The sequence below is a fragment of the Octodon degus genome, unplaced genomic scaffold (genome assembly GCF_000260255.1).
Source record: "Octodon degus isolate 3935 unplaced genomic scaffold, OctDeg1.0 scaffold00064, whole genome shotgun sequence".
NCBI lineage: Eukaryota > Metazoa > Chordata > Mammalia > Rodentia > Octodontidae > Octodon > Octodon degus.
Genome location: NW_004524640.1, coordinates 8,517,833 through 8,532,274, shown reverse-complemented (window position 1 = coordinate 8,532,274; position 14,442 = coordinate 8,517,833). Strand labels below are relative to the sequence as shown.

Below are 14,442 nucleotides of genomic sequence, written 5' to 3'. Positions count from 1 at the left end.
GAGTCAAATATCTTCATGAGGTCCACATTGAGTTTGATCAGTTCTCGTCCAACTTGGTTTGCAACCATAATTGTGGAAAGAACCAGAAGTTTGTGAACTGAAGCACCACTGTAGTTGTCACTCTGGTTTCTTATTATGGAGCTTTTCAAAAATAGGCGAAAGCAGATAGAGTGTAACGAGAGGTCCATCGCAGAGGGAACCTCAGCAGTTTTCCCAACTCTTGGGGTAGTTTTGGTGTATGATTATTTTTACTTAACCCACCCTCAACTGCATTATTTTGAAGCAAATCACAGTCATCGTTGCTTCTGTAATTTTGTATGTCCCCATTTTATTTAAAAAGTGCTTTGCAAATAATTTGAACTTCACAGTGCTCTGATTATGGGGCTTATAGTTTGTTTCACTTAGGCATCATTATAAACAATGCAGTGAACAGGCATAAAGCTGAAGGCTACCCGCTGCTGGGCTGCTACAGGGCAGTCCAGGGAGGTGCCCATGAGTCCCTTCCGGAGGCTCACCTTTCTTGGGGCTCTTGGCCTTTGTGGGACGGCATGCCCTGATTCTACTTTTGTATGTTTAGCGCTGTTTCTCTGGGGGAAGACCCTCAAAGTGAAATTATCAGGGCAGAGGGCGCGAGGATGTCAAAACCCTTGTTGTCTAACACTCTGCTCTCCTGGGCACTCTTCCTAGGCTGACTTCGCCATTGAGGCCTTGGCCAAGGCCACCTATGAGCGGATGTTCCGTTGGTTGGTGCTGCGCATCAACAAAGCTCTGGACAAGACCAAGCGGCAGGGTGCTTCGTTCATTGGCATCCTGGACATCGCTGGCTTTGAGATCTTCGATGTAAGCCTTGCCCTTTATAACCCACTTCACTGCCTCCTTAGCCATGTAGTTGCTTTCTCCTTGTACCAAGTCCTCTTTCCTGTGGTCCCATGGCCATCTGGAGTGGCCGTCTTCTTTTGCACAGAGATATCTGTTTGATGTAATTGAAGTTGTATGAGAGCATGTCCATTCCCAGTGAGAGATGTTGGAGAGAACATCGTTTTAGATCATATTCTTAGAGTTCATGGGCAGGTGTTTCCTGTATTCTTTTTTTTTTTTTTGGGGGCCAGCGCAGCCCACCCTGGGGGCGGGCTGGTGTGGCATGTGGTGCCAGGGATCGAACTTCGGTCGCTGCGTTTGCCTAGGCTTGCCTAAGCAGGCACTTTAGATCACTGAGCTATCTCACTGACCCCTCCTGTGTTTATTCTTTTGGCAGTATTTATTGAGCTTTGGGATAAGATACTGTCCTTGTCCCCATAGAGGCTCTGAGATCTGGTAGGCAAAAGTAATCATTATAGTGGGTCTGAGGTCCTAAACCTGGGTCCATAGTATAAAAAAATTACAACTTTATTTTCTACTAACCTTATTTCTTTTTGAAATTATATATTTTTTCTTTCTTTTTTAAGTTGAACAAAGTACATAAATTGTTAAAGGTATCAGCAGCACATGTAATCTGTTGCCAGTAGAAATCAGTTATTTTCTGATCATAGTCCAGTGCAATACAGAAAAATACTTACACTCATCTCTGCGTCAAAGGTTTGGATGTTAAGCCTGTGACTAATTCCTGTTCATAAATAGTAGTGTATTTCTGTCTGTATCTTGATAAATACATTTAATATAATGTCCTGCCTTGGTAATCTACTCTATGCACTTAGAAGCATTATTCAGAAAGGGGCTTTACCAGGCTGTTCACAGGCCCCAGAAGCTGAAGGCCACCTGCTGCTGGGCTGCTACAGGGCAGTCCAGGGAGGTGCCCAGGAGTCCCTTCTGGAGCCTCACCCTTCTTGGGACTCCTGGCCTTTGTGGAATGGCGCGCCCTGATTCCACTTCTGCTTTGCAGCTGAACTCCTTCGAGCAGCTGTGCATCAACTACACCAATGAGAAGCTGCAGCAGCTGTTCAACCACACCATGTTCATCCTGGAGCAGGAAGAGTACCAGCGCGAGGGCATCGAGTGGAACTTCATTGACTTTGGCCTCGACCTGCAGCCCTGCATCGACCTCATTGAGAAGCCGGTAAGAGTCCACTGGCCTCAGCGCAGACAGCCCTGGCTTCTCGCTCCTCTTTTCTGTGACCCCTTCTGTTCCTGCAGCGCTGCATTGGTTGTGGAAGAGTCTGGCCTTTTATATGTTGATGCTGTGTGAAGTCCTGAGCAGGGGACGCCCCATCAGAGAAGGGGCTCTGGGCAGTGGTGGGCGTATGTCTGGGCCTGCACATTCTGTCTGTTCTCCAAAGCCCCACAAGGTCTTTTTGTATTTATTTATTTATTTAGTTAGTTATATGGTACAGGGTGTCACTATATAGCTCTGACTCATGGTGATCTTTCTGTTTTTAGCCTCCCCAGCGCTGGGATTATAGGCATGTGCCACCCTGCCCAGTCTCAGCCTTGGGCTCAGTGCATCTCGGGGTGGGGCTGGTGCCAGCATGGCATGTGGTGTTGGGGATTGAACCCTGGTCCCTGTGTTTGCCTAAGCAGGCACTTAGTCTACTGAGCTATCTCTTTGGCCCTCTGTTTGGCTTAAAATTGGCCGCTTTTGTGAAGTGAAGTCCCAAACACTTTTGCTGCAGCTTGGAAGTATTCAGATCCTGGCTGGTGCAGAGCGCTTTTCCTGCCTGTGTGTAGGAAGCTCAGCCTGTCCCCGCAGGCCCTGGAGACAGCGCTGGCTGTTGAACAAGGCCCGAAGCTGTTCCTTTTCCCAAGCAGGTTGTTTTCAGTGTTCCTCCAGCAGGTGCTTTGGGTTGGGGTATGTGCCCTGTAATGAAGCCCGAGTTGTATTTATGGGTTATCTCCTGAACATAGTGAAATGCACTAAACTCTTATGGTCCTTCCTGGAATTCTGAGCATGTGGATACCTGAGTCCCACAGAAATCTATAACCAACACTGGGCATAGTGGTGCACGTCTGTAATCCCAGTGATTGGGAGGCTGAAAACAGGAGGATCACTACGAGTCTGATCTACATAGTGAGACCCTGTAACCCTGTACTAAATACACTGAAAAACAAACAAACAAACAAGCTAGAAATATATAGCCAGAAAGCCAAGACAAAGTCTTTGTAATCCTAGTGTGGAACTACCTAGTGCTGATAGTATTTTGATTTTTTTCTTAATCAGTTCAGTTTGGTAATTACCTTTATGTCTTGTCGGGGAGGCTTTGTGCAGCACCTGAATCTGCTTTCGCACTTCACAAATTCAGTGTCCAGAAGGCTTCTGGGTCTCTTGGCTTCTCTCTTCCCTGATGTCCTGCTGCCTCATACAGCCACACGCAGAGTGCAGCACAGGCTCAGCGTGAGGGGCATCTAATCCAGTGGCAGGCACCTGGGAAGAAGCGTGCATCCCTGGACAAGATGCTCTGTGCTGGAAGGCTGTCAAGCTCTGTGTGTTGTCATATGCACCAGGAAAATTCACTGGTGAGGTCACTACCAGTGCAGAGCCTCTGAGAGCAGTTGCTGGGTGAGGGTCTCAGCTGCACCCTTGACACCAGAGGTTTCTTTGTAAACTAGAACCTTTAAGCCGAGTGCTTTTTCCAATGCTGCCTTAAATCCCTATGGAAGGTCCTGGGGATGCCCCTACAGGCTTGGGCTCTCCTGAGGTTGGGCGTGGATCCCTCGTGCCATGCTGCTCACAGTGCCCTGCTCTGCTTCCTCCAGGCGGGCCCCCCTGGCATCCTGGCTCTGCTGGATGAGGAGTGCTGGTTCCCCAAAGCCACTGACAAGAGCTTCGTGGAGAAGGTGATGCAGGAGCAGGGCACCCACCCCAAGTTCCAGAAGCCTAAGCAGCTCAAGGACAAGGCTGATTTCTGCATCATCCACTATGCCGGCAAGGTAGGTGGGTCAGACCTGTGCAGGGCGGTGGGTTTCTGCACAGCAGCCCTGGCGGTTGTGTGGCCTGAGGCCAGGCCTTGCCCATGACTCCTGTAGTAATGCAGCTGGTGACAGCGTGCACGCTGCTCACCGAGCACCTTCACACTGTCCATGCTTTTGGAAGCTTGTGGTGCTTCACATGGCATGTTGTAGATTATTGTTCGGCCCATCTTCTGGGTGTGCAGTAGATTTGGCCCTATCTGGAGTTGCAGTTAGAACCCTGCCACTCTTTTATATGGGGAACAGAACTCGGGATGTTGTGCTTTCTGGGCAGGCACTGAAGCCACTGAGCTATATTCCCAGCCCAGCTCTGCCACTCTTAAGCTGGTTGACTTTGTGTCCCTGTTTTTATTTTTTGACCTTGGCTTTCTTGGCTTTCTTATCTGGAAGATGGGGTGATCCCTTAACATGGAGTGTTACATACATTACATTTTTTATTTTAAGTTTATTGGTATAATTTAGATACATACAATGATCACATTCATCATAGGGATTTTGTATTTATGCATAATAATTACCTTGATGTGTCTCTCTCCCTTTCCTTCTCTCCCCTCCTCCCTTCTTTCTCCCCTCCCCTTCCCCACTTCTCTGTGGGCACTGCCTGTCCTGCTCATAGCACAGTATTTAGTTAGCAGCAGCCCTGGCTTCCCCCACTAGAGGTCAGTCAATAACCTCCCAGTGGCTCCTGGTTTTGGGAAACAGTCCTCGTCCTTAAGGGCAGGGAGCTGCCCCTGCTTCAGCACCACCACTGTGGACGGTAGCTGTTGTCCCTGCCAAGCCTGCATGGCCATTGGGTGGCGGAGCTGCCATTAGTGCTCAGTCAGCTTTCTTCCCACCAGGCCTCCTGTTTGTGCAGCAGAGACCTGCAGCTTAGCTGTACAGGGCTGTGATTGGACTCAAGCAGGTTTTCTCAGCAAGTTCTGTGCAGCATTCCTGGTGATGAATTTCATCCCGGGCATGCAGTTGATTGGATAGGGCTGGGCTGTCTGGCCATGAGTGGAGACCCCGAGCCTTGCCCATAATCTAGCATGGGGCCCCACTGTCCAGCCCGTCCTGGAAAGCGTCCTGATTCTGAGAGTGCCACAGTAAAGCTCTTAAAACCACTTAGGAAAAAATGTATAACCCTAAATGTCACCTTCAGGAAGTGCACACGTGCGGTGTGCAACAGTCACAGGAAGCCTCTGTGGTCCTGCTACCTGTGCTGCTGGAATATGGGGACACCCCATGTACCATCGAGGGCCTGCATGGTGGGCCTGGCTGTGTGACAGTAGCTGGAAGGTCAAGGTGTTGGCTGTGCTGGGCTGCTGAGGTGTCATAAATGTGTCCCATTCCGCAACTTCATATAGCAAGCACCCGCGGATCCCAGGAAGAAACTACATCCTGCGCCCTAGCTGGGAGTTCGTGTTAGGGAGAGGAGGCCCAGCAGCTTGCTGTTCTCTTCACTGTTCTGGGAGCTCTTACAGTGAAAATACAATATTGCTCATGTTATTAAGAACATATTTCAGGAAAGATATGAATGGCTGTGCCTTAGAGAAAACATGAATAGTGCAAAAAGACAAAAAGCACAAATTACTTGTCTTGGACTGAAAGGAAATGTTATTAACAGCCCAATATATGTCCTTCTAGGATTGCTTCTTTATGTTTGTATTACCCTAAAAAAGGAAAAGGCAGCATTCTTTCATGTAGCTGCAACCTCATTTTCTTAGTGGTCCCTGTTGTCACGTATTTTTAATTTTCCGCTCTTACTCCTAATACTGCAGAAAGCATCTTAGCCATATCTGTGGGCCTTGGCATGTAGCACTTCCTTTGTGGGGATGGAAATCCTGGGCCAGAGAGTGTTTTTATTTTTTGACCTTCCTACAGGAGGGTTTGGCTTGGCCCTGGGGGAATGTGGTGTGAGCCCAGAACCCCGGAACAGCCTGTGACCAGGACCCCGACTCTTCTAGGTGGATTACAAAGCCGATGAGTGGCTGATGAAGAACATGGACCCCCTGAATGACAACATTGCCACGCTGCTGCACCAGTCCTCTGACAAGTTTGTGTCCGAGCTGTGGAAGGATGGTACGTCCTTGCCCTCCGTCTCGCCTCCTGGCTGTGCTAGGCACACCCTTCCTCTGCAGTGGGCCCTGACACCCACCAGGTGGTTCCTGTCCCCTGTAGCTTCTGGCAGAAATGTCCCTTGAGCTGAAAGGGAGCGGCTGCCCCGTGCATGCTCCACAGCCCCCTTCCTCTCGCAGAGGCTCCCCTCGGCCTTGCAGCCACAGTGGCCAGGGCACTTTCCTAGAGGCCAAGTCCAGGGTGGGCCTGCGCCTTGCTGTGCAGGTCGCCGGGACTGGCCTCCTTCCGTTTCCGCCTTCTACTCCCTGGTAGGCTGGTTTCTTTGAAGTTGTTCTTTTTCTTTGGATTTGTTCCTCTCTCCTCTCCTTTGCCTGGGTCTTGCTTTAACCTCTCTGTTGCAGAGATGCAGAGCACTCAGAGAGCCTATTTCTATCACCGCTTTCCCATTCTCCACCTAGAATCAGGTGACTGGCTGCCTGGAGTGACATCTTGTGTGTGTGTGCGGTGCGCCCCAGAGCTGTGCCAGAAGCGCTTTGGCTGTGTCCTCCCTGTTGGCTCTTCCTGCTGGCTGTGCTCTCCCCTTGATCAGCCCTGGCTTCTGCGCAAGCGCCCCATTGTGCAGCCTCCTCCAGAATGCGGCTGTTAGGTTCTGTGGGGACTTTGTGGTACATGTGTCCTCCTTAGAGCTCCCCCTGCAGGCGGTGACTTACTGCTGCAGATGTTGGCATCTGGGGTCCAGGTGGTGTGCATGCAGCTGTGTGCCTCAGGGCTGCCATGCATTTGTGTGTTGGCGTAGTAGTCACTTAGCATTAGCAACGACTGTGCCATCGCAGCCAGGAGTCAGGACACATTCTTGTAGAGGACCAGTTACGGCGGGGCCAATGCACCTTCTTCTGCATCAGCCACCTATTGTGTGGAGCCTCGGTGCCCATAAAACAGGCCTGGGGGGGCTGGGTACAAGGGCAGAGATGCCTGCTATCCAATTGGCGGCTTGTAGGTTCCAGGCTCACTTCTGGCCTCTGCAATGAGCAAGTGTCCTTTCTGCTGTCTTCAGATAAATATTAGAAAGCCGATCAGACAGGAATGAGGCATGGGCTTTGTCAGTCAACTCTAATTTTTACTTTCAGTAGTGGAAGCCTTAAAATTTAACTCTTGCTTAATACTGGTCTCCAGTGGCTGGCTTGCTTTGGTGTGTTGTATTTTTTACCTGGGAGGAAGTGGTTCATTTCACAGCTGATGAGCATGAGCCGCCCTAATGGGGGTTCCCTCCTTTGGAGGTTGGTTTAGATCAGGAAGAGCCATGAGCTAGAAGGCTGTCAAATACAAGAATACGAAGATTGCTGAGTGTGGGGTTGCCTGCCTGTAACCCCAGCACTCTGGGAGGCTGAGGAAGAGTGTGGCAAGTTCAAGACCACTCTGGGCAACTTAATGAGTCTCTGTCACAAAATAAAAAGGGCTGTAGATACAGCTCAGCATGTGGACATAGCTCAGTGTGAAGACCCTGGGTTTGATCCTCTGTACTGAGGGAAAAATGTTTATGGCTAGTGGTGGTGCTTCAAAGTTCTCTATAACAGCAGCACTGGTCTTGGTCCCTGGCTTAAAAGATCCCAACCCAGGGTGACTTCGGAAAGAGACCTATCACTCAGAACCCTGGTGACAGTGGCAGAGTAAGTAGTTTTGGAGCTCCCTCTTCATGGCTCTGAGCTTGCTTTAACTTGGAGTAAAGGTCCATATCAACTCAAGATGTTGATTGTTTTTAACTGGGAACGAGGACTATATGATGCTCTAAGCTAGGTTTTGACACCTGCCCCAACCAGCCTCGACTCCCAGAAGTCGTTACCAACTTACTGGGTCTCTTTGGGAGTGGGCACTTTCAGAGTGCGCTGAGAATAGAGCAGGATGTGAAAACACAAGGGTGGCTTTGATGGGAGCATAGCCACCCAAGGGACACGAATGCAGGGACTTCCCCTTCTCCTTCTCTGCGTCCTGCCCAGGTCGGGCCTGCCCACTGCGAGCGATCTTAGCACTCTAGCTCCAGGCAGAAGGGCCTGGCACCACCACACTGCCTCTCTTTCTCTGTCCTGGCTTGTGTCCGTCTGTCTCTTTCCTGCAGCCCCGCCCCTCCCTGCCACCAAGCTGGGATTGCTGGCACTCACCTGCTTTGTGGTCTTGCAGTGGATCGCATCATTGGCTTGGACCAGGTGGCCGGCATGTCAGAGACAGCATTGCCTGGGGCCTTCAAGACGCGGAAGGGCATGTTCCGCACCGTGGGCCAGCTCTACAAGGAGCAGCTGGCCAAGCTGATGGCCACGCTGAGGAACACCAATCCCAACTTTGTACGCTGCATCATCCCCAACCACGAGAAGAAGGTACGACTGTTTGTGGTGTGGCCTCGGTCCTCCTTTTCTGCCTCCCCCAGTGCCGGGGTTCCTCTGTCTGCTGAGTGTGTAGAGCTCTTCGTGGTGCCCTGGGTGGGCTGGCTCTGGGGGCTGAGGATGTGCTGCATTCGTGGCCTGGGTTTCCTGTTGGTTATGCTGTCTCATTGGACGCTCCCTGGCTGGGTCATTGGACCGGAACATCATCCGTGCTCTGCAGCAACTCCTTCAGCTTTTGTCTGCTGAGCTGTGGCAGGAGGTGGGGGGCACATGGCCTCTTCTGTCAGCCCCTAGGTATGGAAGTGAGACTCCTGTGTGTGCTTTTCTCTCCAGGCCGGCAAGCTAGACCCTCATCTTGTGCTGGACCAGCTGCGCTGCAACGGTGTCCTCGAGGGCATCCGCATCTGCCGCCAGGGCTTCCCCAACAGGGTGGTCTTCCAGGAGTTCCGGCAGAGGTGAGTGGGCTGCTCCTGCAGTGACCCTCAATAGTGGCCTGGCCCTGTCCACAGGCACGTGGGATGTGGCCGGCTCTCTATGTGTCCTTTCTCTGTTCCACCTTTATGTGAGAAGAGGTGTCCTCACTGTGTCACAGACAGGAAATCCATCATGTCCTTTATGTGAGAAGGGCCATCCCCACCTGATGGAAAGCCGTTGTGCTGGTTTTTACTGCTTGTGACTGAAAAGGCCTGGTATTGTTTGCTGGAGGTAGAGAGGTGTGAAAAGGAATTGAGGAGGGTCAGCCAGACACGTGTGCAGTGAAGGAGGCTTATGGAGACAGGCGTTGGAGACACTGTGGCTTCTAGCTGCCTGTATGGATGCACCGCCCTGTTCGCCTAGTGGCTGTGGGCAGTGCCGATGGCTGCCGTGACATGGCCTCCCTGATGTGGTTGCCCTCCAGTGTCCAGAGTGATGGGAACGTGGCTGTCCCAGGACTCTTCATGGGGACTCTGGGCAGTGAGCAGGGAGTCGCCCATGCCAGCTGACTGAGATGGGTTAGCATAATGTTCCTTTCTTACTCTGGGAAGCCATGCCTGCCTTCCCTCGGCCCAGGAAAGTGCAGGCTGTGGGGCCCACTATGTGTCTGCGCTCCTTACAGGAAGTTTTGAGGACTCTCCGTGTGCTGCATTACAGGATGATTTCAGTCTGCTGCTTGCTTTCCAGGCCATGCAGAGTGCAGACAACAGGTGAAATGACCAACTTCTCTTTCCTCCTTCAGATACGAGATCCTAACGCCGAACTCCATTCCTAAGGGCTTCATGGATGGGAAGCAGGCCTGTGTGCTCATGGTGAGTCCAGCTGCGTCTCTGTGGGGTCAGCTCTGGCTGCCCAGCCACTCCTGTGAGACGAGCCTGTGCTGTCCCTGCTGGTGCTCTGGTGTGGATCCTGCCAGGTGCCTGAGCGGCAGCCCTCCCATCCTCTGGACAGTCGTGGTCCCTGAGGCCACAGCAGACAGGGCTCAAAAGGAGATGGTCTGTTCTGATCAGGACACACTTTCCTGCTTTTTGCTCATGTCATTTATGCCCCCTAGGGGAGTAGGTGGGCAACTTTAGCCAGGGCAGCAGGCCTGGAGCCCCATGACTGGTGCAAAGCCACTGGAATCTGTGTATGGCACCTTTCCCAGGCAGCCCCTGCAGCTGTGCAGTGTGCACGCGCAGTTCTGGGTGAATGTGTGTTGGCCTTGTGGTGCTCAGGGAGTATGCTGGGGCTCATGCCTATCTCAGGTCGCTTGTCTTGCTTTCTTGGCATCTTGCTGTCCCTGACCTGGCCAGGGTTGGCATCCACTGCCTTTGTCTCATTTTTCTAAAGAATTGGAGTTGGTGGGGGAAAGAAAAGAAAATTTCAGTATTTACCATGTGCAGAAATCTACATTCATTGATGAGGAGATTAAGGATAGGCGAAGGAAGGAGCCTGCTTCCTGCTTGCAGTGCTTGTCAGGCAGCTCAGGGAGGCAGAGGCGCTGTGTCCGGCGGGTGTCCTTTTTTCCCCAGTGTCTAGGTGGCCTACCGCCCAGGTGGGCTGTGTGTTCCTTCTGTAGGCCCTGCAGGAAGCCCGAGCTTGTTCACAGTGAGCGGCCCAGTGGCAGAAGCGCCCCGGCTCCTCCCTTAGTCTCTGTCTTTCTGTGAGGGTCTCTTCCCAGACTACTGGTGCCATTTGTGGGCACGGAGCGCCCCCAGGTCCCCTTCTTAGGATATTCGTGACATTGCATTTTGGGAGCGTATGCAAACTGCATTCCCTCCCAGGCAGACGGACACACATGGCCTTGCCTGTGGGCCTCTCAAGAGAGCCTCAGCACTGTCCCTGGAGTTAGTCCAGAGCATTATGACAGCTGACACTCGGTGCTCAAGATGCTCAGCTCTGTGTTGGCTTCGTGCCTTCTCTTGTTTAGTCCCCACAGTTCTGCTGTGAGGGAGCACTGTTACTCGCAGTTGTGGCCTGAGGGGTGGCATGTGCTGTATCTGAGCACTAGTGATGCTCCGCTGCTTCCCGTCAGGCGTGGTCCAACTGGGGGTTAGCGGAGCACGGCTCTGTGTGCAGAGGTGGGGGACGGAAGGAGAGGAGGGCTCTGAGTTAACTTTCCGAAAGTGCAACTTGAGGTATTCCAGCCTTATCCTGGGGCCTCTGGTCAAGCCCGATCCTCATCCCAGTGTCCTAAACTTGCCTTCTTGGCCCAGGGCCACCCTGGGCTGAGTCCCTCTGAGCACCTGCATGGACACTGAGTCAGTGCCTGCTTTTTCCCAATCTAGATTAAGGCCTTGGAGCTTGACAGCAACCTGTACCGCATTGGTCAGAGCAAAGTGTTCTTCCGTGCTGGTGTGCTGGCCCACCTGGAAGAGGAGCGGGACCTGAAGATCACTGACGTCATCATAGGCTTCCAGGCCTGCTGCAGGGGCTACCTGGCCAGGAAGTGAGTTCTGGGGATGGCTCATTCCCCCGCCAGGGTCCCTGTGCTTCCTCCTGTCGTGGAGGAGCACTCAGCTAGCCATGATCTAGGCAGAGCCTGTCTAGGGAAGGACCTGGGCCCTCCTGCCCCTGTGCTTCCTCCAAGGAGTAGCAGCAGGTGTTTCTGATGGAAGTCCAGGGGACCAATGAGAAGAGGGGACTTTGTGCTGGATTTGCAACCCCCACATTTCTGCTCCATAGTCCTTACTAGGTATTCCTGTGGGGACAGCACTCAAGGCCTGCCTGTCACCACAGACCCCTGTGCTCCCCAGGCAGGTGCCACCCGTGAGTTCAGGGCAGCTCCTGAGGGCATTGGGCCTCCTCCTGCAGCACTGCCGGTGTGCTGGGTGCACACTGGTCCCTGAGCCCTGGGAGACAGAGTCTGTGGAGCTGGGTCAGACGGACCCTCGTTTATCCAGAGTCCTCCAGCCAACACTGTGCAGCCCTTTTTACAGAGCCTCAACTGCTGATATTCTTCCCCAGCTGAAGCCAAGACGGGGGCCCTGCAGGGTGGGTAACTGAAATCCAAGTCCCCTCAGTGGCCCAGGTGCTGACTGCGTCCCTTGCTCCACAGGGCTTTTGCCAAGCGCCAGCAGCAGCTGACAGCCATGAGGGTCCTGCAGAGGAACTGTGCTGCCTACCTCAAGCTGCGCAACTGGCAGTGGTGGCGGCTCTTCACCAAGGTGGGTGCTGGGGCCTTGTGCGTCCTTCTGGGGGCTCCGGGGCCATGCACAGCAAGTGGGACTGTAGAGATCCAGTGGTCTCTCAGTGTACTCCCAGAAGAGATGGCAGCAGGAATGAGGAAAAAATAGACAAGAGACAAGAGCTGGGTTCAGAAGGAGGCCTGTTTGCCTGATTGGCAAAAGACTCCAAGAGCGACGGTAGGGCTGCAAAGTTAATATCAGGAGATACAAGGTTGCCTAGCGACTGATAGCAAGAATGGTCTGCGCAGGATGTTTTTCTCAAGGCTCAGGTAGCTTGAGTGCTTTGGGCAGTGAGGCCCTGTCCTGCCATCCACATAGGATCAGAAGCTGCCATTCCAGCTTCAGCAGCTCCCAACATGGGACAAGCTGGCCTCATGCTGTCCCACTCAGAGTCGTTTACCGCCTGTAGTGCCCAGTGTGAGTCTGTGTGGCCCTGACCTGTAGCGTTTGGGGGTTTTGAGCACTGGGTTGGTCTGGTGTGCATGGCAGTCTGGATCAGAGCAGCATCTCAGGTGCAGTGCCCTCGTGTGCTGCAGCCCCACTTGATACAGTGGGCACCACCCTCGAAAAGCTGCAGGACAGCCGCTCAGAAGCTGTGCCCATGGGTGCACTGGCCTCCCCAGTGTTAATATTAATTATAATGTATTTGGTACAGGGTCTGACTATACAGCTCAGACTCATAGTGAGCCTCCTGTTTTCAGCCTACCCAGTGTTGGGATTACACGTGTGCGCCACCACACCCAGTCTCAGTGGCTGGGCCAGCTTGGCATGTGGTGCTGGGGATTGAACCCTGGTCCCTGTGCTTGCCTAAGCAGGCACTTAGTCTGCTGAGCTATCTTGCTGGCCCCTCACCAGCTTTTTAAAAGCCTTTTATTTCTAAAGTTGTATGGGATGCTTTTATTTGTAATATGTAACTTCTGGAATTATGAAAATTCACTAACAAAAAACACGAAGAAGAAAACAAAAGTTCACCCATAATGCTTCCCCCTAATCCAGCAGCAACAGATGCTTCAGCGTTTTCTCCCATTTCTCCTCAAATCTCAGTTGTGTAAAGTGTTCTCACACAGCTGAGCCGTGACTCGTAGAAACACACTTGTGCAAAACTCCTTGTCAGTGTTTTAGAAGACCCTGTGCTGTTCCTGGAGGCCGTAGCGTAATTCATCTGGCTGGGTCTCCAGCCATAGAGCTTTACGTCATTTCTGAAGTTTGTTCTTATCAACACTGCTGTCATGAACGTTTCCATGCATATGTGGAATGAATTTCCTACAATGTGATTAGCGGGTTGGTGGCCTATGGCGTAAGCACCAGCCAGACTCCTGGGAGGGCTGCCCCTGCTCGTGTGGTCTCCCCGCAGTGCATCTGGCTGCCCCACTGCTGCGAGCTCGCCCTCCAGGGTGCTGGTCAGGGGTGCCATCTTCCTGCCGGGCCTGACTGCCCCACCCATCTCCTCTCCCAGGTCAAGCCACTGCTGCAAGTGAGCCGGCAGGAGGAGGAGATGATGGCCAAGGAGGAGGAGCTGGTGAAGGTGCGGGAGAAGCAGCTGGCTGCGGAGAACAGGCTCACAGAGATGGAGACGCTGCAGTCACAGGTGGGCTGCAATCAGAGGTGGGCTTCAGCTGGCTTCTGCCCCAGAGCACATGCTTCTGGTGCTGCCACCTGCTGGCCACCAGCGGACAGACAATGGCCAGGGTCTACAGCTGCATGGAGGGTGTGAAATTCAAGTCCAGCTCTCCCATGGAGATTCATCCGCTTGCTTGTGCTATTGATGTTCCTGAGACAGTGGCCAAGGATGAAGGATGTGATGTTAGGGCTGCCTGGGAGCTTGACACCTTCTAGCTGGAAGCTGCTCTTGTCAGTTCCTTCCTGCCTGGAAACCTGAGCTCCAGAGCATCCAGCCTGGAGCCGCTTGAGCTTCAAGGAGCTTGTGTTCCTTCCCTGTGTTCTTTGCAGCTCATGGCAGAAAAGTTGCAGCTGCAGGAGCAGCTGCAGGCAGAAACGGAGCTGTGTGCTGAGGCTGAGGAGCTCCGGGCCCGCCTGACTGCCAAGAAGCAGGAGCTTGAAGAGATCTGCCATGACCTTGAGGCCAGAGTAGAGGAAGAGGAGGAGCGCTGTCAGCACCTGCAGACGGAGAAGAAGAAAATGCAGCAGAACATTCAGGTACTGACTGCCCCCTGCAGGAGGCGCTGGGATGGATGCTGGGTGCCCCCGGACCCCACAGGGAGCAAGTTGTCTAGCACCTTTCTGCCACCTCAGGCAGCCCGAATAAGCTCTCTTTGGGATGGTTTATCTCGGGTCTCCACAAGGGCTGTGCTGTGCAGTGTTGCAGCTTATTGCGTTCCTCTGTCTGGTCCTTGTTTTGCTGGCTCAAGAGGCAGGTGGCCCTTAGTGTGGCCCTCTGCCTTCGCCGGGCTGGTTTGGGTAAGCCCTTCTCGGCAGTATCTGGCAGGTTGGCCCTGCACCTGTCT

General features: G+C 52.9%; 1 protein-coding gene across 1 annotated transcript in view; it reads left to right on the top strand.

Annotated features, from left to right (window-relative positions):
- The window catches only part of Myh9 (myosin heavy chain 9), a 90,435-nt gene that overhangs the window by 60,863 nt on the left and 15,130 nt on the right, over positions 1-14,442 (top strand). Inside the window, exons 12-22 of the mRNA XM_004634575.3 lie at positions 688-840; positions 1,880-2,053; positions 3,688-3,861; positions 5,847-5,961; positions 8,134-8,327; positions 8,667-8,788; positions 9,550-9,619; positions 11,078-11,238; positions 11,848-11,956; positions 13,434-13,565; positions 13,928-14,134. Of these exons, the coding sequence (XP_004634632.1) occupies positions 688-840; positions 1,880-2,053; positions 3,688-3,861; positions 5,847-5,961; positions 8,134-8,327; positions 8,667-8,788; positions 9,550-9,619; positions 11,078-11,238; positions 11,848-11,956; positions 13,434-13,565; positions 13,928-14,134 (1,611 nt within the window). The remainder of the gene's footprint in view (positions 1-687; positions 841-1,879; positions 2,054-3,687; positions 3,862-5,846; positions 5,962-8,133; positions 8,328-8,666; positions 8,789-9,549; positions 9,620-11,077; positions 11,239-11,847; positions 11,957-13,433; positions 13,566-13,927; positions 14,135-14,442) is intronic.